This window comes from Diceros bicornis, chromosome 26 (genome assembly GCF_020826845.1).
Source record: "Diceros bicornis minor isolate mBicDic1 chromosome 26, mDicBic1.mat.cur, whole genome shotgun sequence".
In the NCBI taxonomy this organism is placed as follows: domain Eukaryota; kingdom Metazoa; phylum Chordata; class Mammalia; order Perissodactyla; family Rhinocerotidae; genus Diceros; species Diceros bicornis.
The window spans coordinates 12,643,925-12,671,094 of record NC_080765.1 but is presented as its reverse complement, the minus strand read 5'-3'; the positions used below and the strand labels follow the sequence as shown (position 1 = coordinate 12,671,094).

General features: G+C 55.9%; 1 protein-coding gene across 2 annotated transcripts in view; it reads right to left on the bottom strand.

Moving 5' to 3' along the window:
- The window catches only part of MAD1L1 (mitotic arrest deficient 1 like 1), a 454,569-nt gene that overhangs the window by 101,778 nt on the left and 325,621 nt on the right, over positions 1-27,170 (bottom strand). For both annotated transcript variants that reach the window (XM_058569410.1, XM_058569409.1), the window contains one exon: positions 3,464-3,671. In XM_058569410.1, the coding sequence (XP_058425393.1) occupies positions 3,464-3,671 (208 nt within the window). The remainder of the gene's footprint in view (positions 1-3,463; positions 3,672-27,170) is intronic.

Sequence of the window (27,170 nt, the reverse complement as noted above, 5' to 3'; positions counted from 1 at the left end):
GTTCTCGGGGAGGCTGCTGCTAGCCTGGGGACCACCCTTTGGGAATCACTGCTCCAAGAGAATGAACCTGTTTTTTGTCTTCCGGTTTTCATTTTTGCTGGGGGAGAGGAGAGGCAGGTGCCCAGTGCGTGGAGTTGGGTGGGAGATCTGGGGATCTGACTGCCTCTTCATACACTCCCCAAGCAAGCCTGCCTACCCTCCTTATCGCAGCCAGGCACTGCCCCTCCCCCATGCCACTTGCTGCCAATTCCGGGCCTTTTGGGAGTGTGGCGGCAGAACTAGCTGGTTCCTGGCTCTACTGTTGCCAGCTTAGAGTTCCGTTTTCCTGAGTCTGCTCATCATTTTACCACCCACCCACCAACCTTCCACGTTCCAAAGGTTTGCTGTTGAATTCTCCCTTTGTGGGTTTAAGCCTTAAGAAAAAGAAAAACAAAACCCCCAAACCACCCTTACTATGATTTATGGGGCCTCGAGAGGGAGCAGAGCAGAGGCATGTGTTCAATTGGCATCTTTGCCTGGACGCCCGTGGCCCCGAGTCTGCCTCCTCCATCCTCACTCCAAGCAAGCTGGCTGGGCCACAGGGCTGCCCCGGGAGGCCTGGGCCCTTGTCTTCCAGGCAGCCTGGGGCCTGACTTATGCTCCAAGGTCCGTTAGGGAAGCCGATGGATACCCTTCCCCGCAGTGTAACACAGAAGCAACTTCTAAGCCCCGTCCGCCAAGGCCTTGGGCACCTGTCACAGTGCCCTCACCAGACTCCAAGCAACCCTGTCCCCCCGACTGAGCACAGAGCTGGCTCGACGGGAGAAGCGTGACAAACCTTCCTGGATAAAGGATCCATCCTATCAGGTGATGGTAAGGGACCCCTTCTATGAATCCTTTCACAAAGTAAGGAGCCACCTAAAAGCACTCTGAGTTCGCATTTTCAGCTCTTGAATTTGTCAAGAACACACAGATAGCTCGAGGCAGGAGAGGAGCCATGGCTGGAAAAACGCTGGGAGGAAACGAGAATTCAGACCTTGAAAACCACAGCATGGCCACCCACTTGCTGAGTAATCTTGCAAGAGGCCGTCCCCTCTCCCGGCTCTCACAGGGGAGGACAGGACATTTGGCGAGCTGGCCATGAGGCCACTTCCAGGCTGAAGAACCCCTGAGCAGGCACTCAGGCAGCCAGCACGGGCAGTTTGCCTGGCAAGAGGGGGCTCTGTCTGCTGCCCCAGAATGGAGGCTCTGGGGAGGCCTGTATCTCTGCGTGCCCGGATTCCAGGATCCTCTCTTGAGATCTGGCTGCTGCCCAGTGGCCTCAAGCAGCTGCTGCTGCTGAGAACTGAACAGTGAGGAGGTGAGGAGAATGTAGAAGCACAGGGACTGGCTGCCCGGCAGGAGAGCAGGGCAGCACCCTGGAGGGTGGCACGCCGGGGTTCTGAGCTCTGGCGGGGCCTCATGCTGCCTTAGTGACAATCTCTACTCCGCCCAGGAGAAAGGGAACAGTCTAGGAATTCAGACATGCTTCTGTCACACTCCTTACTGTATCCTGATGCTCTGATTTACAGAAAAAGGGACAGAATTTAATAAGGGTCCCTATGGTCCTGCACAGAGGTTAGAGATCCAGACTACCTCTGGAAAATGAGATGAGAAAGGTTGTGCGTGAGGCATGAAAGGGTCTGTGTGTGCAGAGGTGTGAAAGGGTGCGTGTGTGCATATGTACACAAGAGGGCGTGCACTTCGTGCACACACGTCCTGCGCTCGCTGTTCATAAGCCCAATATGAGATCACGGGAAAGTCGCTGTAGAGCAAATGTAACCTTATGAAACACCCAGAGGCAGAGTTCAGGTGAGGCTGGCAGATTGCTGCTCAGCTCCATCCTGCTAGAGTCACAGCTGAACCCCACAATGGTGCATGAACCCCAGTCTCACAGAGGACAGTGGCCGAGGGTCCTGGGGATAGGTCACAGGAACCGGGACAAGACTAAGAACCAGAGGCATCCGATGAGGAGCAGTTATTGAGCACCCCCTGTGTACCAGGCACTGTGTTAGGGGCTCTGAGGCCTGTCGTCTACAGGACTGTCAGTCTCAGTTGTACAGCAAGACCCTGCAGCTTCAAGAGGGTGACAGTGTGAGGAGGGGCAGACCTGGGAACCCACCCAGGGCTGGCTGACCCCAGGGCCCTCGACCTCACAAACCAGGCCAGCCCCTAGTCCTGTGTGTGCCAGACACTGTGCCGAGGGCCTGCTACCATCATGATCTCACAAGGCTGTGACCACTGTCCCCAGGCCCTTTGAGAAAGGCTACTTCCATGTCAGGTTGACAGTGAAACACACAGAGGGAGAGGGGACTGCATCTGAGACCCCAGACCGAGAAGCAATGTTGAGAGCAGCCCAGTCCAGACTGGGCTCGTCACAGCCAAGGGAGGAAGACAAAATGACGGCTACACACCCTTTCTGACTCTGACTAACGGACAACTGCCTGGCCGCCTTCACAGGGGTGAGATGACAGATGCATGAACAGGAAACAGGGAGGGCTTCAGGGAGGAAGAACAACTTAGAAACACGAGAAGCAAAAGTCAGGAAAACAGCAGCCTGACCCCCAATGCGCCGTCCCTGCAAATATCCCCAAAGCGGGGCAAAAAGAGCTGTCAGCAGACGTGAGAGCTGAGGGGCGTCGGTGCTGCTCTGACCAAGCGGGGAGCCCTCCTCCCAGGCCAGCTGAGGCCCTGAGTGGGCAGCAGCGCCAGGCACCCTCCAACAGCAGAGCAAGGCTGCGGGCGTCCCTCTGGCCCCCAGCCCTCCCCACGGGGCTGCACTGTGTATGGTGACCCTGGGAATACTGGGCCCCAAAGGGTACCCCCCTTTGCGCTGATGGACCTGCTTTTCTCCACCCTTGCAGTGTGGATGTTCCTGGGGCAGGGGTTGGCGACCGTAAAACCCTCCAAGGCGTGGAGTGACCAGGCTCCAGTGGTCACTTTCCTAGACTGGAGGTGACGAGCCGCGCTTTCAGAGGCGGTTACCCTGACTGACAGCTGCAGAGCGAGGGGAAGATGTGTGTCGTAGGGAAAGCAGCTTCCCCTGGCCTTGCATGCTCTGCACTGGCGCAGGCCTCGGCTGCAGAGGGCTCCCCACGTCCTGCGAAAGGTACTCTGACCAGTGAAAGATGGTCTCTATTTCCACGGAGTACTGGATTTACTCATGATTAACTGGGCACTTGTAAACTGATAAGTGATTTTTGTCTTAGGGGATCTGAAAAGGTTTTAGCCCCTTGTGTCTCCACTGCTGCTTGAGTCACTTCCTGCTGTGATTTGCAGGCCCAGGCTGACTAACCCTTCAGCACTGCCCCCCAGTAAGCCCCGCCCCATCCAGGGTCTCCCGTGGCCTAGCTCCCTGCACAGGACGGACAGACGCTTGAGTTGCCCCAGCAGGCCGTCTGGGTCGGCTTGCCCACTGACCGTCAAGGACAGGGAAGGTACCTACCTGTCACCTCCTTGGATGAGGGCAGACCGGCGGCGGCTTCCAGGTCTGCGGGGACGGGGCCGCCTCTCTCCAGGGCGCGCACGAGCTCCCGCAGCCGCTCACACTCCTCCTGCAGCTGGGCCCGGTCCTGGCGGAGGCGCTGCTTTGCCACGCTGGCCGGGTTCATGCTCAGGTGCAGCACCTTGGTCCTGCTCTGGTCGTAGTCGCCCTGCAGGACCACATGGCAGGAGATCAGCTCACCTCGGACCGAAGCCGAGGCTTCTGCGATGAAGACAGAGGAGACGACGCGTTCATAGAGCAGGGGCGCCTCCAACACTGAACACTGAGCACGAGAATCGGCAAAGTCTCATAGGAGACACAGCGCCAGGGGAGTCAGGCCGCCCAGGGTGACCCAGCCCTCCCCCAGCAGGTGCCACTCAGCTGGTCTGTTCCCCCAGGCTCCTGTGCCCTCAGCAGTAAGGCAACAGTGCCATTACTTACGTCAGGGAGTTGTAAGGAACGAGTGGGGGAGAAAACAAGAAAACCCCACCCAATGCACCTCTGGACATGGTAGGCCCTCAGCACACCACTCTCTCCTCTTAGTCTTCTTAGGTGCCAACCGTAAAACAGACTGTGACGGGCAGCTCTTTAAAAGTGCTACACTGCTTAAACACTCTATTGGCAAATACTCTAGTGAGCTGGGGCTCTCGCGGGCCTGCAATGCCGCCCTGGGCAGGACTCTCGTCCACCCTTCTGTCCCAGGGTCTTTAAGAGTGGGGCCCATAGGTTAACAAAACAAACTTACAGAAAATTGTGAAGACAGTTCAGAGGGCTCCCATCCACCCTGTGCCCGGTGGCCCTGTCACCATGCTTCATGTCACGTGGTACGTTTGTTATCATTCATGAACCAACACTGACACGTTCTCGTGAACTAAAGTCTCCGCTTTCTTCCTGTTTCCTGAGTTTTCCCTAATGCCCTTGTCTGTTCCAGGGTTCCAGGTGGGATCCTACAAGACTTTCAGTCCTCAGGTTTCCTTCGGCTCCTCTGGGCTGTGACAGTTTCTCCGACTTGCCTCATTTCTGATGACCCTGACAGTGTTGGGAGTGCTGCTCAGGGGTTGTGTAGACTGTCCCTCTACTGGATCTGTCTGATGTTCTGCTCGTGATTACTGGGGTTATGGGTCCAGGAAGGAAGACTCAGAGGTATGGTGTCCTTCTCAGCATGTGCCATGAAGGCTGCACACCGTCAGGGTGACCTTGATCACCTGGCTGAGGTGTGTGCGCCTGGTCTCTCCACCGTCTGCTCCCGTCTGCCCATCCACACTGCGCTCTCTGGAAGGAAGTCACCGTGCACGGCCCACACCTCAGGCTGGGGGGCTGTGCTCCCCTTCTTGAGGGCAGAGTGGCTGCTATTTGGGATTCTTCTCTACAGGAGATTTGTCTCTTCCCCCCAATTATTTATTCAGTCACTTAGTGATGTTAGTATGGACTCGTGGATATTAACGTTATGCTCTGGCTCATAATCCAGTACGACTTCATCTTGCCACTTTGGCCACTGGGAGCTCTTTCACTCGGCCCCTGTGTCCCTCTGACGTGCCCCCTCAGTGTCTTACGTGTTTTGAGCACTTCCTTACTCTCTGGCACTAGAAGGTGGTCCAGGCTCACCCCGTGTGTCTCCTGCCCCAGTCCTAGAGCCAGCCCTTGCTCCAGAGTCTCGGGTTCCTTTCACTGGAGATGGTAGAATCCACGACACCTGGGCACTGGGTGTGCTTGTTGCTACTGGGGTGGTGTTGCCTCTAGGCTCTCGCAGCCGACAGAGCCAGGAAATGTGTGTGTGTTGTGTGTGTATACCATGTGTATACACTCGTCTGTAAACATTTCCACATGTAGCCCCCTGGATCTCTAGTAACTGAACACACGTCTACACTGACGTCTCCCCCTCTGATCTGCCATTACGTGGTCATTCCAGCCCCCTCCCCTTGCTGACCTAACCTCCCACCTCACAGGGAGGGCCTGGCTCCCACCGTCCACCATCCACCTACCTACTTGTTTGATCCAGTGCACCACGTAGCAGTAGAGAAATGGTACCCCATCTCCACGGAAACACTTTATCAGCTAGAGCACAATGCTCAGTGCACTTTCTCCTGCCTTTAGTTTACAAACTCACTCATTTCCAGAGTTACTGAGGTCAGCACCTTTCCCACCACCCCCTTCAGTAAGACTGTTTCATTTAATCTAAGTTGGGTTGTTTTGCCACATTCTAGATTCCATCCTAGGAATTGCCCATCCTCCTGAACAATTTTTAAAGTTTTGCGTACATTAAGGTTCACTCTTCATGCTGTCAAGTTCAATGGCTTTGACAAATGTGTCGTGTCATGTGTGCACCATACAGTGTCACACAGTGTAGCCTCACCACCTAAGACATCCCCTGTGTGTCACCACTCACCCCTCACCCCACCCCAACTCCTGGCAAGCACTCATCTTTTTACTGCCTCCATAGCTGTGCCTTTTCCAGAATGTCACAGAGCTGAAATCACACAGGGTGGAGCCTTTTCAGACTGGCCTCTCTCACTTAGCACTATGCATTTAAGGTTCCTCCATGTCTTTTTGGTGGCTTGCTAGCTCGTTTCTTTAATCGCTAGATAGTATTCCATGCTCTGGAGGGACCACGGTTTGCTGACCTGCCCACCACTGTAGGACACCTTGGCTGCTTCTAGTTTTGGGCAATTATGAATAAAGTGGCTACAAACAGCCATGTGCAGGACTTTGTGTGGACATAAGTTTTCAAGTCATCATGTTTAGCTTGTCTCCTACCACAGCACAAATACGGGCTGCACTTTCAGCCCTCTGCGTCTCTGCTGGGGCCCTCTGCTCCTGGGACGTCTCACTGAAGAACTCGTGCTCAGCCATCAGAGCCAGTTCAAAGACCCCTCTCTATTAATTTTGCTGTTATTTTCCAGTCGGCCTGGCAGCCACTTCTCTGTGAAGGAGCGGCTCCTTCTCCACTCCACAGGAATGGGCACCTGCCTGAGTCTAGTCAATGTTGAATCCCCTTCTTTCTGACCATGGCAATCAGTGTAAGAGTGGAGATGTGACCCAGGCTAGGCCAACCATGGTTTTTTCCTGAAATTTCATATTCTGTAGCTGGGAGAGAAGTTTTCTCTTTCCTCGGAGGTTGCTAGCTGGGACGATGAAACCCTGAACTGTCTGTGACATGTTCCCATCTCTTTCCCTCCCGGCTTGGAAGAAGCCCACTTGCTACAGGGAAAAACAAGGTCAACTACACAGAAACTGCGAGTGGAGGAGGCCCGACATCAGTGTGGGTGTTAACAAGCATGTGCCGAGTGACCTACAGTTCACCTACAAGACCCAGGGCCCAGCTGGCCGTGGCGACCTTGTGGGAGAGGAACCAGGCTGGAAGACCTCCCCGGCAGACATCACGGCATGCTGTAAATCGACAGTAACTGAGACAGTGTGCTAACGACACAAGGACAGACAAATTGACCAGTGGGGAGAGGATGGTCTCCCCAGTGAACGGTGCAGGGTCAACGGGATGCCCAAACGACCACACCTTACAGCACACGCAAACATTGATTCCCGAGGGATTGCAAATCTACACATACAAAGTAAACAGTAAAGTCCTAGAGAGAACATCTTCCTGACCTTCGAGTAGACAAAGATTTCTGAAATAATGTTCAAAAAGTGCTAACCACACATGAAAAAAAGTAACAAACAGGACTTATAAAAATGAAGACCTTCTACTCACCAAAAGAGTAAAAAGGCAATGACAGAGTAGGGGATTCCATGAGACACATGAATCTGACAGGACTCGCACCCAGAACACAGAGGACTCACACACACCAGTCAGAAAAAGCCAGACAATCCAACTTGTAAAATGGGCAAAAAACGTGAACAGAGGCTTCACAAAGAAGATATCCAAAGAGCCAGTAACATATGAAAAGGAGCTCAAATTAATCATCAGAGAAATGTAAACTGAAACCACAGTGAGGTCCCTACGTTCCTCCCAGAACGCCCAGTAGGCACTGAACGGATTCAAGGACCAGGGTGCAGAGCCACCAGCCCTCAGTGGCGAGAACACAGGCTACGACGGCCACTCGGCAGTGTCGACTAGAGGCGAACGTGCACACATCCTACAACCAACACCTCAGACTACGTACGAACATTCACAAGAGTCAGGCACCAAAGGTCACCGTCCCACTCTCCTAACAGCCCAAACAGGAAACGGCTCACGTGCCCATTACACAAAGTGCAGCGGATTCAACAACGGAAGACTGACATCAGCGGGAACAAAGATCTATGGGCACAAATAATATGGACAAACATCACAAACACAACGTTGAATGAAACAAGTCAGACACGGAGGAGTGGGGGCTGTGTGGTTCCACTGATACATCCTACAAAAACGGGCAAAACCGCTCTGTGCTGTTTGAGGGCAGGGAGGGGCTACCCAAGGACAGCGTCTGGGAGGAGCCGGGGGGGGCCCCCATGATGTCTGTCATGTTCTGTTTCCTGGTCTGGATGCTGGTTCCCTAAGTGTGGTCACTTAGCGAAAATTCATTCCTGATATCTGCACTTTCTGTACGTATATTATTATTTAATAAAAAAGTTTTAAAAAATGTGTATTGAATGAGTCCATGGGTCCTTTTTTTTTTTTAATAATTTTATTTATTTATTTTTTTCCCCCAAAGCCCCAGTAGATAGTTGTATGTCATAGCTGCACATCCTTCTAGTTGCTGTATGTGGGACACGGCCTCAGCATGGCCGGAGAAGCAGTGTGTCGGTGCACATCCGGGATCCGAACCCGGGCCGCCAGCAGCGGAGCACCAGCACTTAACCGCTAAGTCACAGGGCCGGCCCCACCGGTCCTTTTATGCCCATGCCAGTTCTGCCTCGACCTCCCCACTAGGTAAATCAATTAATCCTGCCTTTCTTTGTGAAGTTCATTTGCACCGGGTTTTGCCACCAAGAGTCAGGTCAATAGATGAGGGATAGGTACGGACTACATGCCCACTAAGTAGATGATCGATCAATAAACTGAGAAGAAAGCACACCCTGTTCTCCATCCTTTATGACAGGGACGCCCACAAGGTAGATGCTAAACAGCCACATTTGAATGACGGAACCCCAAACCCTCAGCCGGCTGTCAGGCTGTCCGTCTGTCAGCCAGCACTTCAGAGACGGGCAGAGCTGACCACGCCACACCAAGGGGCAGCTGCCATGTTTGCAGTTCTCATGACCCTTAAGAGTTATTCGATGGTCACTGGCCTCTTATTACTGCTCTTAATTCCAGCTCATCCATTTTTAATCTGTTATCTCTAATCCGCCTCCCCTCTGAGAAAGAACAACAACAAAATCTTAAATCAAGAATCCTACCCTACATATAATTTCTAAGTAGGAAAGATCCCAGTCACTCTTCAAGTTGGCACTGAAATGCGTGCACTTTATGACGCTGTTCCCTCGGGGCTACGGTCCCCTTCCTGTGTTTGCTAAATCCCTCCCATCCCTCAAGGGTCAGTGCAGATTCCGTGGCAACAGTGGCAGCCTTCCCATGATGTTCCATTTCCCCTGGAGGACATAATAGATGCATTGATGTCTACTGAGGACTTAAGGCCCCAGGACCCATGAGGAAAGATACTGTCAGCTGAGACAGTATGCACCCTGTGCACACTCACGGCAAAGGCCCGATCCTCTGCAGGGCTCACTAGCCAGGAACGACCTCCTCCTCCCATCGTTCCATTGGGCTGACTGTCTCCACTTCCAGGGCCCAGTGCAGGCTCTGGCATACAGTAGGTGCTCAGAGAGAGTTGCTGAATGGAGCAGAGTTCTCTGACTCACATCACTTGCTAAGAAGGCTCGAGGGGCCTTGGTCCTCACAAGTGGTCACATCAGAGGCCACTTGTGGGGTCTTAGCCTCCTGCAGGCATGAGTGGACCATGGCTGCCCCCACAGCACCATGAGGCAGAGCTGGTCACTTCCACAGGCCAACAAGACTCGTAGAGCCAGGACGTGTGGTTGCTGGGGAGCCAGTCAGTCCCTTCCCCCCCGGAAAGTGGTTTCTACACAGATCTAACAAAAAGTCAAACTCTGACAAGGCAGTATAGACACTCTCTAATAAAAATTTAAAAAGAAAAGATCAGCTTCTAAGAATGGCCCAATGTCTTCCACATAACAAAGCACTTTCCCATTTGCTACTCTCTCTGGTTTCCATAGGACCCCAATGAGGTGGAAGGATGGGCTTCATCATACTCCTCTAGCATGAACTCAAGACAGGCGGCTTGCTGGGGCACACCGCTGGCATGGCAGGACCCTGGTCTCAGCCCACCACAGAGCTCTGGGGCCTCAGAGATGCCTGCAAACCCAAGGCCCGCTCCCTGTTCAGCAGCCGTGATAAGCTGATGTGCTCAGACACCAAGAACCATCCAGACACTTCAGAGGGAGCAAAGACGGGGCTAAATGCATGACTCTACCAGAGTCTGTTTATGATCAGTAACAAAGACGTATACATATGCACACACATACACGCGTGTACACACACACACATTTACAAAGATCAGAGAACCCCAGGGGGGGACTCGACGCCCTGGCCCTGGTGCTGCTGGGCCTTCTCTTCCACCGATGAGGTCTAACTCGGAGGCCCTGATGACTTCATGCCAGCCTGCAGGTCTCTCTTCTTCCCCTGAGTTCTCCTAGACCTGCTGAGAACAGCCCTACTCTATCAGCCGGCACAGAGGCTGTGTCTAAATGACTTGCCCTGTGTCTCCAGAGAGTGGAGGCAGAGCGTGACCTGGGTCAGAGGCCCCTCCCTTGGGAAGCTCTCCCCTGCAACAACCCCCCTCCCTTCTGTCTGGAAGCCTCACCTCGGAAGGACAGGGAGGCTGCTGCCTCCTCATGCGCTAAACACTGCATCCTCAGCCAAGAGGGACATTTGTGGGGTCCGAGGCCCTCAGGAAGTCACGGCAAGACACACGCCTCTCTGGCCATCAGCTGCCAGGGCCTCCATCAGCTGCCAGGGCCTCCCTGACAAGGAAAGATGCCACCGCAGGACCTGGGAGAAGGCCAGTGTCAAAGGCCTTAAAGTCTCCCAGTGCAAGGAGTCCACCACAGAGAACTGCCATCTATGCTGAGGAAGGCCCTGTACCCTGTTCCAGCGGGAGGCCAGGGCCGGCAACAAGACCGGCGGTGCACACTCGTGTGGCTCAGGGGTCTCCCTCCCACCAGGTGCTCTAAGATTCCAGGGTCCTCTGAGATGACAGGCAGCGTGCCACTGGCCCCGGGACCCCGCCCACCTCTGTAAATGTGGGGCTGTGCGCCATCCCGACAATCGCCTGCCTGCCTTTCAGCTCCAACAGGCAGAGACTCTCCTCCTCCTCTGACAGTCCAGTCTCCCGCCGCCTCTGTGACTTCTGCCCACACACGTCTCCTCTCTCCTCCAGGGGAACCGGGAAACGGCGTCCTTTATTCAGATCGTCAAGTTCTCCCGAGAAAGAGGCTGGGTGTGGACACAGTGATTAAGGGAACAGTCTCAGCACAGGAGCACAAGCTGCTGTGGGCACTGTCCCTCCAAGTCACTGAAGGACAGTGCGGCCGCCGCAGGACAGCTGATGAGGGGCCAGCGCCTGCCAGCCCTCAGCCAGCCACCAGCCTAGAACCCCTCGAGTGTGCCTCCAAAATGGAGGAGAGAGGGGCTGGGGGAAGGAGCAGCAAGATCCTACCTCTCCTGCATGCCACCCCCTGGAAAGTGAAACATCTTCCTGACGTCACTTTGCACCGGCAAAGGGCAGGTCCTGAAGTCCCCTTGCAGAAGAGGAGAGGGGAGATGCTGACTTCAGCCAGAGACCCACGGGCAATGCGTGTGAGGCCCCCAAGCCACCAGCAGAGAGCAGCAGGGTCCGCACGTGTGGCCCCCTCAGCCCTTTTCCTTCCGTGCATCACCTCGGAGAGAGGGCGGGAAAGTCCACCCACCAAGCCCAGCAGAAGACTGGAGGCCTGGGGCCGGGCCGCCCTGTGGATGCCTGGTGGGGAGAGAAGGTGCTGCACAGGGAGGATGCGCAGGGAGGATATGTGAGGCTCTTCACGGGTTTCTGAGAACCTTGCAAAAACCTCCAAGGATAAACAGACATCCTGTAACTCTGGGTGAATCACAGATTTTCCAGGTTGAAAGGGATCACAACTTCACCCAATGTTAACAGTCTGGGAAAGAGAACCAAGCGTGTGAAACCCATCACCCTATGCGCTCTGGCACAGGCCCTCCCACAGCAGACGGACCGGCAGCTTGTTCTCTGGGGCCTCTGTGAGCTGGAGGTGGAATGGGCGTCCATGTGGGACTCCTGTCTCCCCCACTGGTCCGTGGGGCCAGGACGGATGCAGGGAGAGGACAAGGACAAATGTTTTCTGCAAAGGGCCAGAGAGCACATGCGTCAGGCTCTGACGGCCACACCATCTCTGCTCTGCGTCTGGTGAGAAAGCAGCCTCAGCCGACAGAACGAGTGAGCGCTGTGTGCTGCGGAAACAAATCTGAATTTCTTAATAGTTCTCATATATCCCAAAATACTGTTCTTCTTTGATTTTTCTTCAACCCTTTAAAAATGTAAAAACAAAAGCAGGCTGGCAGGCCGATGTGGCCTGGGTCCACCCCTTTTCCTAAGGCAGAGAGTCAAGGGTCCTTCTTTCCTTTGGGCCATGAAGCAGATGCTCTCCTGGGTCCAAGGGCTCAGACACTGGCCATACTGCCTACTGGCTTCATCCCCCTGCCCCACAGGAGGGGCCTGTGTGGGGAGGTGGGCTCAGTGGCTGACCAGAGGTTACCTGACACGCCTTGGCCAAGGCGCTGGACCTTGCCAGGCCTGGGCCTCCTCCCACTAAGCAGGTATGGGAGGATCAGGCGAGATGGCGCCTGGACATTAAGGTCCCGGGGCAGGATGCTGTGGAAACATCAAACAGCCCATGGGCAGGAAGGAGAGCCACCAGCTGCCACCCAAGACCACGGCTTCTGACAACTGTCCTGTCGTTCTGGGGTGAGGTGTTCCCCTCAATGGGAAACTGAAGGTAGAGAAAACGCTTCGGTTCTTTGAGGATATAAGGATCCAACTGAGAACCAGCAGGGCTTAACCAAACCAAATCAACCAGAGAGGGGAGTCAAAACAAATTCTTACAGATTTCAGATGAGCTGGGAGAAATGACAAGCCTGTGAAATCTGCAGGTATCAAAATGAGGGGCCGGACACTGAAGGCCTCAAACATCGCACATCTATGTAAGAACGTCTCTGTGGGGGTGGCGGCAAACACTGATTCGGTTACAGCAGAACAAGTCACTTCCCCAGTTTGGGGAGGAAGCTGCAAAAGCTTGTGCTCCCCATGGCTCCGGCTCTGGCCACGGAGGAGTTGGGTCACCACCCCACCCCAAATGGTGCAGCCGGGACAACAGAAGTTTGGTCAGTGTACAGCCCTGCGTCTGAGCTGGGATGACCTCTGACCTGGTCCTCATTAGCACCAAGCATGAGGCAGGACTTGGCCCTCCCTGGGGAGGCCTGACAGGTTGATTGAAAAGTCCAGAGAGCAACGCTAACACTGGCTCAGAACCTGGATTCCCTGCCGCCAGGCCTCCGCTTGAGCGGGAAGGCACCCTGGGTCATGGAGACAGCACCAGTTGGGGGCCTGCGGCCAGGATCAGAGTGAGTTCTGCTGCTGACCACAACCCTGACCTTGGCCTTGAGCCCCTCCCCTGGGAAACGTGAGGACTGATGGGATGACGTCTGCTGAAGCAGTTCGTAGACCGTGACGTTTTGCACTGATGTTAACCATTTCTATTTACGAAACAGACTTCATACCTGATGTCCAGAGACGGCAGAGCCCTCTGGAGACAACATGGGGAGGGGCCTGGGCACCAGGGTTCTGTCTCTGCCTCAACTCACTCACCCACCCTCTCACTCACTGAACCACCCCTCCCGCACCCTCTATTTCTCCCTCACTCACCCACCTACCTCCTTACTGTCATTTTGAGCCAAGTTCTTGACCTCCTTGGGTTCCTTCTACTCTTCCTTTCTCTCACTTATCCACCCACCCACCTTTCTAATCATTCAACCTTTCTTCCTTCCTCCCTCCCTCCCTTCCCTCTTTCTCTCCTTCCTTCCACCCACCCTTCTGACCATCCATTCTTTTATCCATCTATCCATCCATCCATCTAGCAGGTAGATTACTAGGCCCTGGGCTCCCCTGCAGAAGCACAGGTGTGTACAGGGCGGTGGAGCCCACCATTCATGAGAGGAGGAGACCTGACAGCAGGTCAGGGGCAGCCCAACACCTCCTGCTGGGCAGGACTGTCTGGGTCAGAGCTCAGGGAGCACAGAAGTCACTCCTGACCCTTCTAGGAAGGCCATGCATGTGGCCCCAGGCTGTACCAGTCCTTTGCTCCAGATGGAACAGTTCCTAAGGTGGAGGGCTGGGCCATGCCTGATGGCAACAGCTAAACTTCTAGGACGTGCTGCTGTAACCAAAAGCCGGAGGGCTGTGCAGGAGAATGAGCCACCTCCGTCCTATGCATCAGCAGCCCATGTGCCAGGCACTCTGCTGGGCACTATGAATACAGAGGTGAAAGGGGCAAGGTCAGTCTCTACCCTTGTGGGGCTTACACTTCAGGGAGACATCTGTCTGCCTCTCTCCTTGGAATCACACGCTTGTAGCTGTCCATAACCCTCAAGTTTCAAATGCTCTGGCTTAGCCCCCAAGGCCCCAGCCTTTCAGTGATCTGGTCCTCCCTCTCTGCCATCTCAGTGGCCCATTAGCTCCCATGGAGCAGCAGGCGCACCACACAACACCCGGCTTCCCGCCCACGCAGGTCCCGTTCCCACTGTCTCCCAGCTTCCACACCTCACCCAGCTGACGGCCACTGCCCTCCAAACCTCCTCTGAGCTGCCCTCTCTCCAGGTACCCACCACAACCACCCCTCTGAGCTGCTGTCCCCTGTGATGTCCTCCCGGCGCCCAGGCACCCTCTCGTAGCACTCACTACGTGATGCTGGTATTACCTGCGTGTACGGCCATCTCCCCATGAGGCAGTGAGCTCCTTAGGTTAGAGACACGTCCTACCCCATGGGGACATGGGCAATGTGATCCTGGTCCCTCCTTTAGCACCTGAGCAGTGTCTGAGACATATGGGCCCTCGGTAAAGGAGAGAGGGATGGAGAGAGAAGGTCTCTGAGGCTTCTCAGTGGAGAGCCGTTCCATCAAGTGATTCGGCAGCCACAGCCGGATTCCTTGCAAATGGAATGAGCCTCTGCTCATTCTCTCTGTCCTGTGTGATGCTGTAAGGACCCAGGGGAGCAGGCAGGGGCCAGAATCCTGTTCCCATTGTAAACATGAAGAAATGAAGGCCAAGGGGGCTAGGAAGCCTTGCTGAGATGGGGGTTGGTGGGGAGTGATCGGTGGGGCTGGGGTCCACCCCCAGGCTCGCTCTCCTGAACCGTACGATGGGCCTGCAGGTTGGGGTTTGGGATGGCCGAGCACAGTCTCCAGGCTGAGTCTCCAGGCTGCTCTGAACGTTTCTCAGCCTGGCATGAAGCAAGTGCGCCAAGTCTGCCAGCCCCAGGCCTAGGGCAGGGAACTTCCCAACTAGGCCAGCCATGCAGAATCAGGCCATAAGGATGTCACATGGCCTGTGAGCGCAGCCTGTGGCAAATCAGTTCTGGGCACCTGAGCCCACCTTGCTTTTTCCTGTTTTACATTCAAATGGAAGAGTGCACCTGAGGCAGAACCTGCCGAGGCCATTCTCTGACTGCTCTGCTTCCACCTGAGGACCAGCATCCACAGCCGGTGCCCCACTTCCAGGACCCACCCAAGGACAGCAATGAAGCTGTCACTGGTCAGTCGGCCGACAGGGGTTGACCCACGTGACAGGACTGTGTGGCCGGGCAGTGCATCCATCGGGGGTCTGCTCACTACACCACCCACTCCCTGGAGCAAGGAGGCCTGTCCTCCTGCTCTGTGTGGGCACACAGTGTGGCAAACACCACAGGAGACCTGGGAGAGGAGGGAGACGCAGGCACCCACAACCAGCTCGCCTGCCGGCCACCCAGAGTGGGCGTTCCACAGACACTCCCAGCAGGCGGGAGCTCCGTGAGGACAGGGCGTCCTCCCATCCCCCCTGAATAGTGAAGGGAATCCAGCTCCTTGGTGTCTCGTCCAAAATGAGCGCCTATGAGGACCACTGAGGAACCAGTGATGACACAACCTGGCGCCCCCCACTCCGGCTTTGTTTCTGTCTGTAGCACCGATCTCCTTGGGACACGTCATGTCATCTTTAAACTATATTTCATCACCTGCCTCCCCCAATGGGAGGAGAAGGGCAGGCACATGAGTAATAAACGTTTGTTGAATGAATGGATAATGATCATTAACGTTTACTAAGCCAAGATTTGTTCCCAGGGAGGCTTACACACCAGAGCACCCAATTGGTGAAAACAATGTGAGAAGTAGGAGCCAATGGTCCGAGAAAGGCCCAGGGCCGGTGATCCTCCTGCGGCCTCAAGAGGCCTGGCCGGGCTGCCCGGCACCTCCCCGTCCTTCCCAGTTCCAGGCTTTGCCCTGAGAGTGGCCTCAAGAGGCCTGGCCGGGCTGTCCGGCACCTCCCCGTCCTTCCCAGTTCCAGGCTTTGCCCTGAGAGTGATGTGCCTGGGCACTGTCACTCTGGTAATGAGGGAGGGGTGCTGGCCGGTCCCTCTGAGCCTGCCCCTATCTGCCATGGGGTGCAGGGAGGAGCTCATGCCCCCGTGAAGGAGCGCCGTCCGGGGGGCTGGTGCCGGTGAAGCCGAGCAGATGGAGAGATCGAACAACTTTGCTGAAATCTGCTGCTAGATGACAGCTTTGAGGAAGAAAGGGAAAAATGGCTATAATCTTCTGCTAAAAATTTGTTGCCTTGTTTGATTCACAGCTGAGAAAACTGTTGAGAAACTGACAAGAATCTCGAAAGGAGAAGTTTTCAACCTTCCTTTGATCTGCTGGTGCAATTATTGACTAAACAGAACTATTTCACTTGCCGAGGAAGCGGGAGAGCTGACGCTTCTGTTAATGACTGCCGTTAACAGAGGAGACCACAGTTGGGGGCCTGGGGGCGGGCTGCAGAGAAACACCAGGGTGGACGGGACAGGGGAGCGTCCGCCCGTCTGTCCAGCTTCCTCTGCACCTGCTCCAAGCAGGCCGGGGTCCTGTGGGGCAGGTGCAGGGCATGAGCGGTCATGAAGGGGTTGGCGCAGAGCATGAGGGGGCTCGGGGGCTCAGGGAGCATCAACCAAACATTTCTGAGGAAACAAGGTGGAGCCTGAAGTCCAGAGAGGGTAAGAGGCTCGCCCGAAACCACCAGCAAACCCAGGGCAGGGCTGGGACCCAGGACGGCTCTTCCATGGGCCTGGGCAGATGCTCGCTTCCTGGGGCTCATGTGGCTCGCCTGTCCCCCAGAGCCTTGAGGCTCCCCGCCTCCTCTCCATGGCATGGATTTCTTTCTTTTGCTCAGATTCTGTGCAAGCTCAGATGAATGGCCATTTCCCTCGCATCCAGGACCACTATGCTAGCGTCCTGGTCCTGTGGGCACGTGGGTGTGGGGGGGTATCTGCTTCACTTCTGTTTGTGTTCAAGCTCTGTCCCCAACTTGCTGGTGGCCCTGAGCCTCCTGTCCTCGCTGGGCCTCAGTTTCCCATCTGCAGACAACTGAGGGTGGTAAACTTGATCTTGAAGGACCTTCCAGGCCTAATGCTCCTGAGACCTAGACAGAGGACAAACCCCTCCAGAGCTACCGCCCTGCCTGTGGATGGACCTGCAACAGAGAGCGGGCCGTGGCTGCCCGCAGGCAAAGGAAACTGCTGCCCCAGGCCCGCGGCCCCAGGGAGGGAGGGCGCCTGCCACCCTGGGCCTGACGTGCATACTAAGAGATCCTGCTGGAAAGACACAGACATGAAGAGAATTAAAAAGCACAGTTAAATAACCTCCGATGCTCATGCATATTTACGAACCACCTGGCCTCAAAACTCAATCGATCTCTCCCCCGGCTGAAGGAAGCACAGCTCTGGGAGGAGAGCAGGGGAGCTCTGGGGATGTCCGCTGGGTCTGAGGGCAGGGCCAGGGCTGGACCTGCTGGATAGGGAGAGCGCAGCCCTCCCCAGGGCCCACCGTGGTGACCTCATGCCCCGCCTGGCCGGCTGCCCTCTGCTGCCTGCCGCAGCCCTGGCCTGCAGACCTGCCTCCGCCAGGCTCAGGGCTGGTGCCCCTGCTGCTCAGGAGCTATGTGACCTTGGGCAGGTCCCTCAGGCGCTGGCCTTGTGTCCTACACGCCTCACGGCTGGAGTGAGCGTGCATGGTTCTCACTTGGTGTTTTGTGGGCTCCCAGGGACACTCCCTGGCTCTGAAGCCTTGGGCACACGGCAGATCTGGGGGGACGGTGTGCTGGCACAGGAGGAGAGCGTGGGGATCGGTGGGAGGTCACGTGGAGCAGCACAAGCTGGATTCCCCCCAGATCTCCAGCACCATGAGTGCTGGCCCTCCTCCTCGCTCAGAGACCGAGAAACTAGCCCCGAGAGGATAGGAGGCCCATGCAGCCGCCAAGGACTCATCACTGGAGGGTGAAGAGAGGAGCAGTCCAGGGCTGGAGACAGGACAGCTGGACAGGGGAGGGAAAATAAGGGCTCGTGGAACCAGCTGCCGGCCCCTGGGGACCTGTCGCTCATTACAGACACTCCACTGAGGGGGAAACCAGCTCCACAAGCCCATCTGCTCCGGGACCCATGGCCGTGGGCAGGAGAAGCCCCTGCAGCCCCCACCCTCTCCGTTTCTGCTCGGCCCCCAGACAGAGGCTTCCTTCAGAAGCTGGGCACAGGGCATTCCCACGGCCCAGGCACCCTCCCAAAACACCTGTGTGCAGGGCCCGCCACCTCTCTGTGGGCTGTCAGGGCCGAAAAATGACTTATGACCAACAGTTTGTGTGACACTGTGAGCCCAGCACCCTGCAGCAGGCCCCAAAGGGACCAGTTCACTGCAGCAGCCAAGGGGGCTGGGCCTGGAGGAGGGACCACCCCCATGTTTCAGGGGGTCACCAAACCAGCAGCAGGAGCTGGGGGGCCAAGCGACTCCTGCAGGGGCCTGGGTCTCCGGGTCAAAGATCCATCTGGTGGGTCCAGGGGCGTGGCAGAGGGAGTCCAGAGCCTGGGGTGAGCAGTGCCTGCCTGGGCCAGAACATGTGGGGAGGGCCCTTCTCACACCACCCTCCTGACAACTGTCTCTTCCAACTAGCGCCCAAGAATGTGGAGGGCATGTTTATCCACCACCGGCTTCGTGGCCCTGTGTGGGCCCTGGGCACAGAGGTGAGCACAGCAGAGTGTGCCCTGTGGCTGGCACCAGCCATTCCAGAGGAAGATCACTAGGGCCAGTAGGGCCCAGAAGGGGCCCTCACCCAGCCAGGCCTTCTGCTGGCCCTCCTGCTGCCAGTAGCCTCCTCAGGAGGAACACCCAGAGGGAGGCCACCCTGTGCCAAATCTTGGGGCCTGTTCCAGGCTCTTAGGCCATTCTGTGGTCCTTGTCTGAGAGCTCTGGTGGCGAGGTGTGACGTTTCCAAAGATGGAGGGCAGGGACAGGCAATGAAAGCGCTGGTGGCCTTGGAAGCTGGAGCAGGCTGCCCACATGACACTCCTAGTCACCAGGAGGGACAGCACAGGATCTGAGACTGGGGGCTGCTCTTGGGCTAAATCTCAGAGCACCCAGCTTGCTCCAGATGGGCATCGCCAGCATGACCATCACCAGCGAATGCCTCCCTGGAGATGAAGAAACACAGCTGAGGGGTGAGACGAGCTGCCTCAGTCACACTGCCAAGCGGGAGTGGACATCCCTCCTCCGCTCCTGCACAACCTGGGGGGCTTTACCAGACACCCCCACAGGACCCAGAGGAAGGCTAGACGCTGCCATCCCAGGACGCCATGTAGTGCCACGGAGGGCCAGGGATGCAGCTTCCTTAGCCCCAACAGCAGAGGCCTGGCCCAGCAACCCCTCAGTCTCTCCTTGAGGTTCCAGGAACAGTCCCCCAGAAAGTGGCCCAGTGTGTGGTCCTTGGGGCTGGCATTCTGTTGCCCCAAACGTGACTTCCCTGCACCAGTTCTGAGACTTGACCACTCTCTCTGAGCCTCGATCTGCTCATCTATAAAATGGGGATACTACTGTTGACCTGCCCAAGGCCTGGGAAGATCAAATGCCCAATGGATGTGTAAAGTCTTCAACCACAAGCGGCTTTGCTGGGTATGCAAGTACCCATGAGGACCACTGGAGTAAAACCCCGAGTTACTCCTGACAGCAGCCTCTCACATCTGCCAGATGGACCCCATACTGCCATGTCTCCACAAAAGCCTTTGGGCCACTGGAATGCCACACGTGTCCGAGGACCCAAGCCTTTCTGGAGACATTGGCAAATGCAGCCGCAGTGCAAACCTGACCCCTGTGAGGAAGGAGGAGGTGGCAGAGACAGGACGCCCCTTCCCAGGACCACAGCTCAAGGGTCGGGGAACAGAACAGCTGTGGCACAGGACACGGGCCTCTCCCCACCCCAAGAGTACTGCAGCTGGAGCCTGTCCAGGCAACGTGCTCACCCCACCGGCGGGCCACCAGAACCCCGCTGGTTTCAAGGAGTCCATTCATTGACTCTGCACTTCTTGTCTCAAACCCCATGAGTACCTGCAGGTCCCTTCCCTTTCTCACTCATTGAGCAAAAAGGCAGGTCTCGTCCATTTTCCCTCCAAACAGGCTCAGAAGCCAAAAGAATGTCAGAGCTGGAGGATGCCTGCACAGTGCTACACGTGGGCTAGGAGCTGCCCAGATGGTCACCGCAGCATGCCTACAGAGCAGATGCTGCCCTGTCCTCACTTTCCAGGGGGACCTGGGTCTCTGCAGGCTGCTGATCAGCTCAGGGCCGGCCAGCTGGGGCAGAACTGGGGGAACGGTCAGGCCTGCCTTTGTGTTCCTGCTCAGGCGCCTGTTCTCTGGCACAGCATGTGCAAGCAAATGCTGAGAAAACTAAAGAGCCTTTTTTCACCTCCTCTGAATTCCCATCTCTACCCAAGTGCCCCCCAGCTTTACACAGCCCGAGTAGCGGCAGAAGGCACGGGTCGACGGAAGATAGAGATGCCCAGCGGCTGGTCTCCAGGCACGTCTCCATCTTGGGAGAAGACGGCAGAGACCGCTGGGTGATTCTTGCACCAATGTGCCCTGCCAGCCTGACCCGGGCCTGGGCTCTGCCAGCTACAAGCTGCGTGACCAGGCAAGTTCCCTAGACCCCTGAGCCCAGACTGTACTGCCAGAGCCGAGGAAAACCATCTCACTGGGCAGGCGGGAAAATGCAGAGAGAACGCAGAGCCCCATCACACAGTCTGTCTATTCTCTGTCTGCCGTCCTCTTCCATGCCAGGCGAGGCCCAGGCTGCCCCGCCACACACGTCTCCTTCCCCTGTGCCACCCTGCTGTCCCACACAATCTCATTTAAAGCTCCCCTGACCTTGAGCTCTAATCAGCAGACAGAGAACAGTGTGCACAGCCAATTACAGGACACGGTCATCACCCACTGACTTCCACCCAGAGTCCTTCAGAAGGTGATCTGCTGGGAGAGGCTTGTAAACAGTATGGAGGGAAGGCATGGAAGACAACTCCATTAGGAGGGCTGGATAGTGGCCATTTGGGCTGAGGACCAGCTTTCATGGCCTTGGTCCCTGCCCCCGCCCTGCCCCAGGCCCTGGACCTATGGAGCCCACCTGCTGCTGCCCTACATGGGGCTGCCCTGCAGGCCCCACAAGCGGGCGCTGCTCCAGTGGCGGCTTTGGCAAAAAGGGGTGTGGGGGGGCAGCAGATGTAGTTGAGTGGGGAGGAGTGGCCATTGACAGCTGTGCTGTACTCGGGCTCAGCTGCCCAAGCTCCTCACCCAGTTACCAAGCCCGCCTACTGCTCCTGTCCACAGGCAGGGCCCCTCCCTGGCCTTCCACCACATCAGAGCAGTGCACGTGGAAGGGCCCATGGGACACCAGCTGCCACTGGGGCACGCAGGGCCCTGTATCTCGGGAGAAGGAGGAAGAGGAGGGGCACGGCTTCGCCTATGTGTGCTCCTCCTGCTGCGGTCTGGAGGCTGCTGTTTCTGGCAGCCCCCCACCTGCCATTCCACAACAATGTCACTGGGCCTGCCAACCCACTGAGCCATGGCCCTGCTTGGTTGGGTGGATGAGCAGAAGCTCTTGAAGTCAGGCACCCTCGGCTGCCATGATCTCCCTATTACAGGGAGCAAACAACAGCCGGCACCTGAAATCCATGCTGTCTAAGCCGGGAAGCGCTGGCAGGAGGACTCCGTGGTTCCAGCCGGCAGCTGCAGGATCAGCTGGCAGAGGACGAGCGCCTGGCCGGCCACAGTCAGCAAGAGGGCTGAGCAGGAGATAGAGCAGCCCCCAGGCCTCGCCGCCCTGCGTACTCACCACAGACACCAGGCGCTTTGCTTCTCCCGCCCAAGCTCTCTGAGTTGTACCAGAAGGTGCTAAAAAAAAGCCGCTTAAAAATTTTTCTTTGAATTGTGGTAAAATATACATAAAATAAAATTTACCATGTTAACCATTTTTATGTGTACAGTTCAGTGGCATTAAGCACATTCACACTGTCGTGCAACCATCACCACCACCCATCTCCAGAACTTTTCATCTTCCCAAACCAAAACTCTGTCCCCATTAAACACTAACTACCCACCCCCCCCCCAGCCCCTGGCACCCACCATCTACTTTCTGTCTCTATGAACTTGACTCATCTAGGACCTCATACAAGTGGGGTCATATATTTGCCCTTTTCTGTCTGGCTTATTTCACTTAGCAGAATGTCCTCAAGGATCATCCATGTTGTAGCAGGTGTCAGAATTTCCTTCCTTTTTAAGGCTGAGTAATATTCCATTCTATGGATAGACCACACTTTATTTATGCATTCAACAACTGATTGGCACTTGCATTACTTCCACTTGTTGGCTGTTGTGGATAGTGCTGTTGTGAACATGGGTGTGCAAATATCTGTTTGAGACCCTGCTTTCAATTCTTTTGGGTGTATACCCAGGAGTGGAATTGTTGGGTCATGTGGTTAAACAAAGCAGCTTTTTAAAATCAGTTACAGCATCTGTGGTGAGGCATCATGAAGTCTCCACATGAGACAGTCCTTTCAGAATTTCTGTCCACAAACCTCCTCCACAAAACCTCCTTTCTACAAGAGGAATTACATAATTGGTCAGTATTTCCTTTCTCATTGGGCTGCCAGGAGCCCCACTTCACCAACAATGTCAGCCTTGATGGTTAGAACATTGGTGATAGGTTTCTTACAGGTACCATGACATCACCTGCCAGGAATTCTATGCGGAACAGTGGGAACTTATCTAAAGGAAATAGATGTGATCACAGAAGATAGTCAGATGACCCTCACAGATTGATGGAACCCAAGTTCCCTGGGCAACTCTGGCTATTCTAGAACCTGTGGTGAAGATCCCCAAGCGCTCAAGGAGGCTGATTCCACCTTGACTATTCTAGAACTTACAGTGGAGAGCCCCAAGTGCTCAGGGAGGCTGACTCCACCTTGACCATTCTAGAACTTGTGGTGGAGAGCCCTGAGTGCTCAGGGAGGCTGACTCCTCCTGTCCTTCTCTGAGCCACAAGAGGAGATCAGGAGCACACGGTCCGGCCAGGTCCTCACGTGGCTGCTCCGAGCGCATTCCAATGGCCTGCTTCCTTTTCTTCGCATCACTGCCTCATTGATTTACTTGTCTATATAATCAGTCCCTTGTTTGTCTCTCCCCACAGCACACAAGCTCATGGAAGTCAGGGCCCTGGCTGCCTCATCCTCCACTGTACCCCAAGTTAGAGCAGTATCCACACTGTGGTACCCAGTAATGGTGGGCTCGTTTACAGGAGGGGCAGGGCTGGTTAGCGCCAGCACTCCTGCAGGGCCCAAAAGTGCCACACTCCCAGGATCCTGCCTCCTGAGAAATGGTGGCTCATCATGAGTAACAGAGGTCCACTCCTTTGCTTCACAAATGAGGCCGGTGGGGTCCCGAGAGAAGCACTTTCCCAAGGCCACCTGATAACTCAGGACAAGCCATGTTGGTCTCGAGGCTCTGGGGCCATGCTCTGTACAACATGGCAGAACACTCAGACAAAGAACCAAACTCGGGAAAGGAAGGTCATGCCAGGAAGCCGACCAATCCGTAGTGGGGCTTCTAGAGAACAGGAGTGAGGTGCAGTCCACCAGGACCTCTGCTGGCGTGGGCTTCGAGGTCAGCACCAAGTGGCCGCAGGCGTCCCCAGCCCCACCACAGTGGGCACAGACACCAGCACAAAGCGGAAGCTGCAGGAAGAACTGGAGATTTGGAAATGCCCAAGGACACACTTCCAATTCGCTCCCACAACACTGTTCACTTCTGGATCTTACGGTCAGTCTCACTGTGGGAAGGTGGACAGTGGCTGTCGCCTCTCCAGCACCCACGCCTGCCCCTCCCAGCACCCCAATTCTACTTGGGGCCCTTCTGGTTCTATATTCCCCATCCACAGCACTGGGGTGGTGAAACAACCTCGGCTCAGCCTCAGATCCTCCTTCTTTCAGGCCAAGGCAGTTGGTACAGGGAGGGCATAGGGCCCAGTGACACGCTCAGAATGAGTCTTGGGCCTTGAGCCCTGGATCACTGGACCACAGAGGCTCTTCCCTACTCCCAGGTAAACAGGTAACATCACCCCTGGAACAAAACCACCTGATTCTGAGGGAGGCCAGCCTAGGGATGGACCTGACAAGGTAGAAGGAAGAAGACAGACAGAGCAGGAAACCAGCACTCAGGCCTGGATCAAGCCTAGCTTGCAACTTTCTTATTTGAGCCACTTTGCATTGGGCTTTCTGATAATTGCAGTCAAAAGCACCCTAATTTGTAAAATGGTAGATTCTTCTTAAGCATAACCCACTGGAGGCTGCCATTGTCTTCCAGAGCAGCCAAGTCTTCTGTCACCACCATCATTCCCAAAAGAAGCTGGCAGGGAGAGAGAGAATCCTTGACACAGAGCAAGGGAATCTGAGGACAAAGCAGCCTTCTGCACCACGTGACGAGAAGTCTCTTTGCCCTCAAGACCATCCTCTTTTCTAAGTGCCAGTGCAAGCTGCCCACTGAACAGAGAAGGCTGTGTGGGCAAAGACGAGGCTTGGAGCCGCCAAGGGAGGGCCTCTGCCACCACACAGCTCCAGACGGTGCGACACTTCAGCTCCCTGTTCCACCCAAGGCCCTCTCTGCAGCACCCCTACCTCTCCCCTCATGGGGCAGGGCAGGTGAGATGGGCATGCACATGAAAGTTCCTCTGCCACCCCCTCCCATTCTGTCCCCGGAACCCCTGATTTCTGCCGTGAGGGGCAGGGCAGTCTGGCTCCAACACGGACAGCACCTCTGTGGTGCGTGTCCCAGGCTCGACTGTGACCCCTCGCATCACAGGACTGCGAGGAGCTTCCTGGAGGAGAGGCCCAGTCACTGCGGGAGCAATGCGAGCCTGGCTGCAGGGGAAGGTCCCGCAGGTGAGGAAGCAGGGAGTCGGCGGGCTGTGCCAGGGCTGTCGGGATGAGACCTGGACTCCACAGCAGGGCAGAGGTGCCGCGTGTCCTCCACCCAGCTGGGCCTGTGCCACATGGTCTGGTCTCACCTGACACAGGAGGGGCAGACAAATCCCAGGAGAAGGGGCCGGGTGATGGTCCCCCACCCAGGCTGACATCTAGCATGTCTATACAAAGGACCAGTGACACAGCCCCTCTGAGGGGTGGGGCAAAGCCGGCAGGAACAGGAGAGCAGGCTCCCCCATGGCAGCAGGACGTGGGTCAGAGGCGAGTCAAGGCCAGACTTCAGATCCCCTACCCAGTGGGTGAGGGCACGACCCTGGCCAGGGTCGAGGGGACAGGAGCAGGCTGGGACACAAATCCAGGGTGCCAGTGGGGTCATACTGGGTGCCAGCTGTACGGGGAGAGAGGTAACAGGCAATTAAAGGGGCACATGCAGGCACCACCCACCAGGGGCTGAAACCCGGCTGTGCAGGGCAGAGCGAGGTGTCCTCCAAGTCCTAAGACAATCACGAGGACTAAGCACCCGGGGCCCCCTGAGCTGGTTTCACTTCTGCTAGTCCTGAATTCTCTGGTCACGGAAACTCCTTGACTTGAAGGGAACCTGTGAGGACAGCTGGCTGTAGCAGAAAGAGTCCTGGATCTGGAGTCTGCCTCTGGCTCTGTCCTGAGAGGCTCTGGGCCTCTGTTCCCGGCTCGGACAAGTGTCACTTGCCCGAGTCACTGGGCAGAGCTGCCCTGATGCTGGGGATGCCCCACTGGCCTGCCTGGACTGCCCTGTTGGACACCTGAGGCTGCACCTGGCTGAGCGGGCCCCTGGAGCGCGGGGCTGTCCTCTCTGCAGAGACGGGTCCCATGTGGACCGCCCTCGCCACATTCAGCCGTCCCTGCCTCCACCCCATTGGTGTCCTATGACAGGCCACTCGGAGCGAGGGCACGACCTCCCTTCCCCAAGGAGGACGAGACTCAGAAGATAAAGCATTTGCCCAGGGCACATATTATTGAGCAGAGGCTCAGAGGAAGCCGGTGTGCCCCACCCTCTGCCTGCCCGCCTCACTCCGTGGCTGAAACACTCTGTGATCAGAAAAATGCCACTTGCCTAAAAATGATGATTACATGTTATTTCTTAACATGCCTAATTGCTAGGTTTGTAAAGTGTTGGGTCCCTAACTTTTTTGTCTAAAAGCTTTGCAAGGACCATATGCAGATAAAGAGAGGTGTCAGAGCCACAGTCTGAGAACACCAAGACTTAAGCGACCTCAGACGGCACTGAGTGCCAGTGCAGACACCAAGGCCGCGAGGGGCAGCAGCCTGTGGCTGGAAATGGCACCGTTCACTGTACTATGTGCTTTTTGGGTCTTGAGCAGGGCCAGCGGCAGAGCGGGGCTGGATCAGACTCCTGAGGGTCACAAGGTAAAAAGACCCCAAGACAGCTGCTCAATGGGACCCTTGGGGTCACCACGTGGCCTCGTCTGCAAATGTGGGCTAGCCAGCAGTGTGGGGGTCTAAGGTCCCATGATACCCGCTGGCACCAGCTCCGGGTCCCAGGGCCCATGGGGCGAGAAGGGGCTTAACATTCACAATGTGTCATTCTTTCTCATAAAAAATCAAAAGAGATCAGTGCCTGTGGAAATTTCTCCACACAAATGCACATCAGCCAGCTGGCTTTTTTCAGTCCTCAGTGTTAATAAACATGAGCAGTCTGGTGCCACCTCGGTGGGGGTTTGGGCTTTTTCCTCATTAAGTGTCTTGTTTTACATAGAACATTCAGGAAAGCAGGGGCAGATCAGCAAGGCCCTGGGACTAGATGCAGAGCCCCTGCTCTGCTTGTGGCCACAGGGGCATCAATGCCCAGCCCTGAGCTCCAGCCCCAGCAGAGCTGGGACGCAGGCCGTCCAAGATGGGCAGACGCAGCCACCACAGGGTAGGTTACAGACCTCACAGACAGAACCCACGGTCTGCATATGTGGACAGTACTAGGTAAGGGGATGAAACTGAAGAAAAGACCCACCCACAATGAAAACAAAAAAAGAAGACACAATACCAAGAAGTAAATTCAACAAGAAATGTGCAAGATAAATATATATCCATAAAA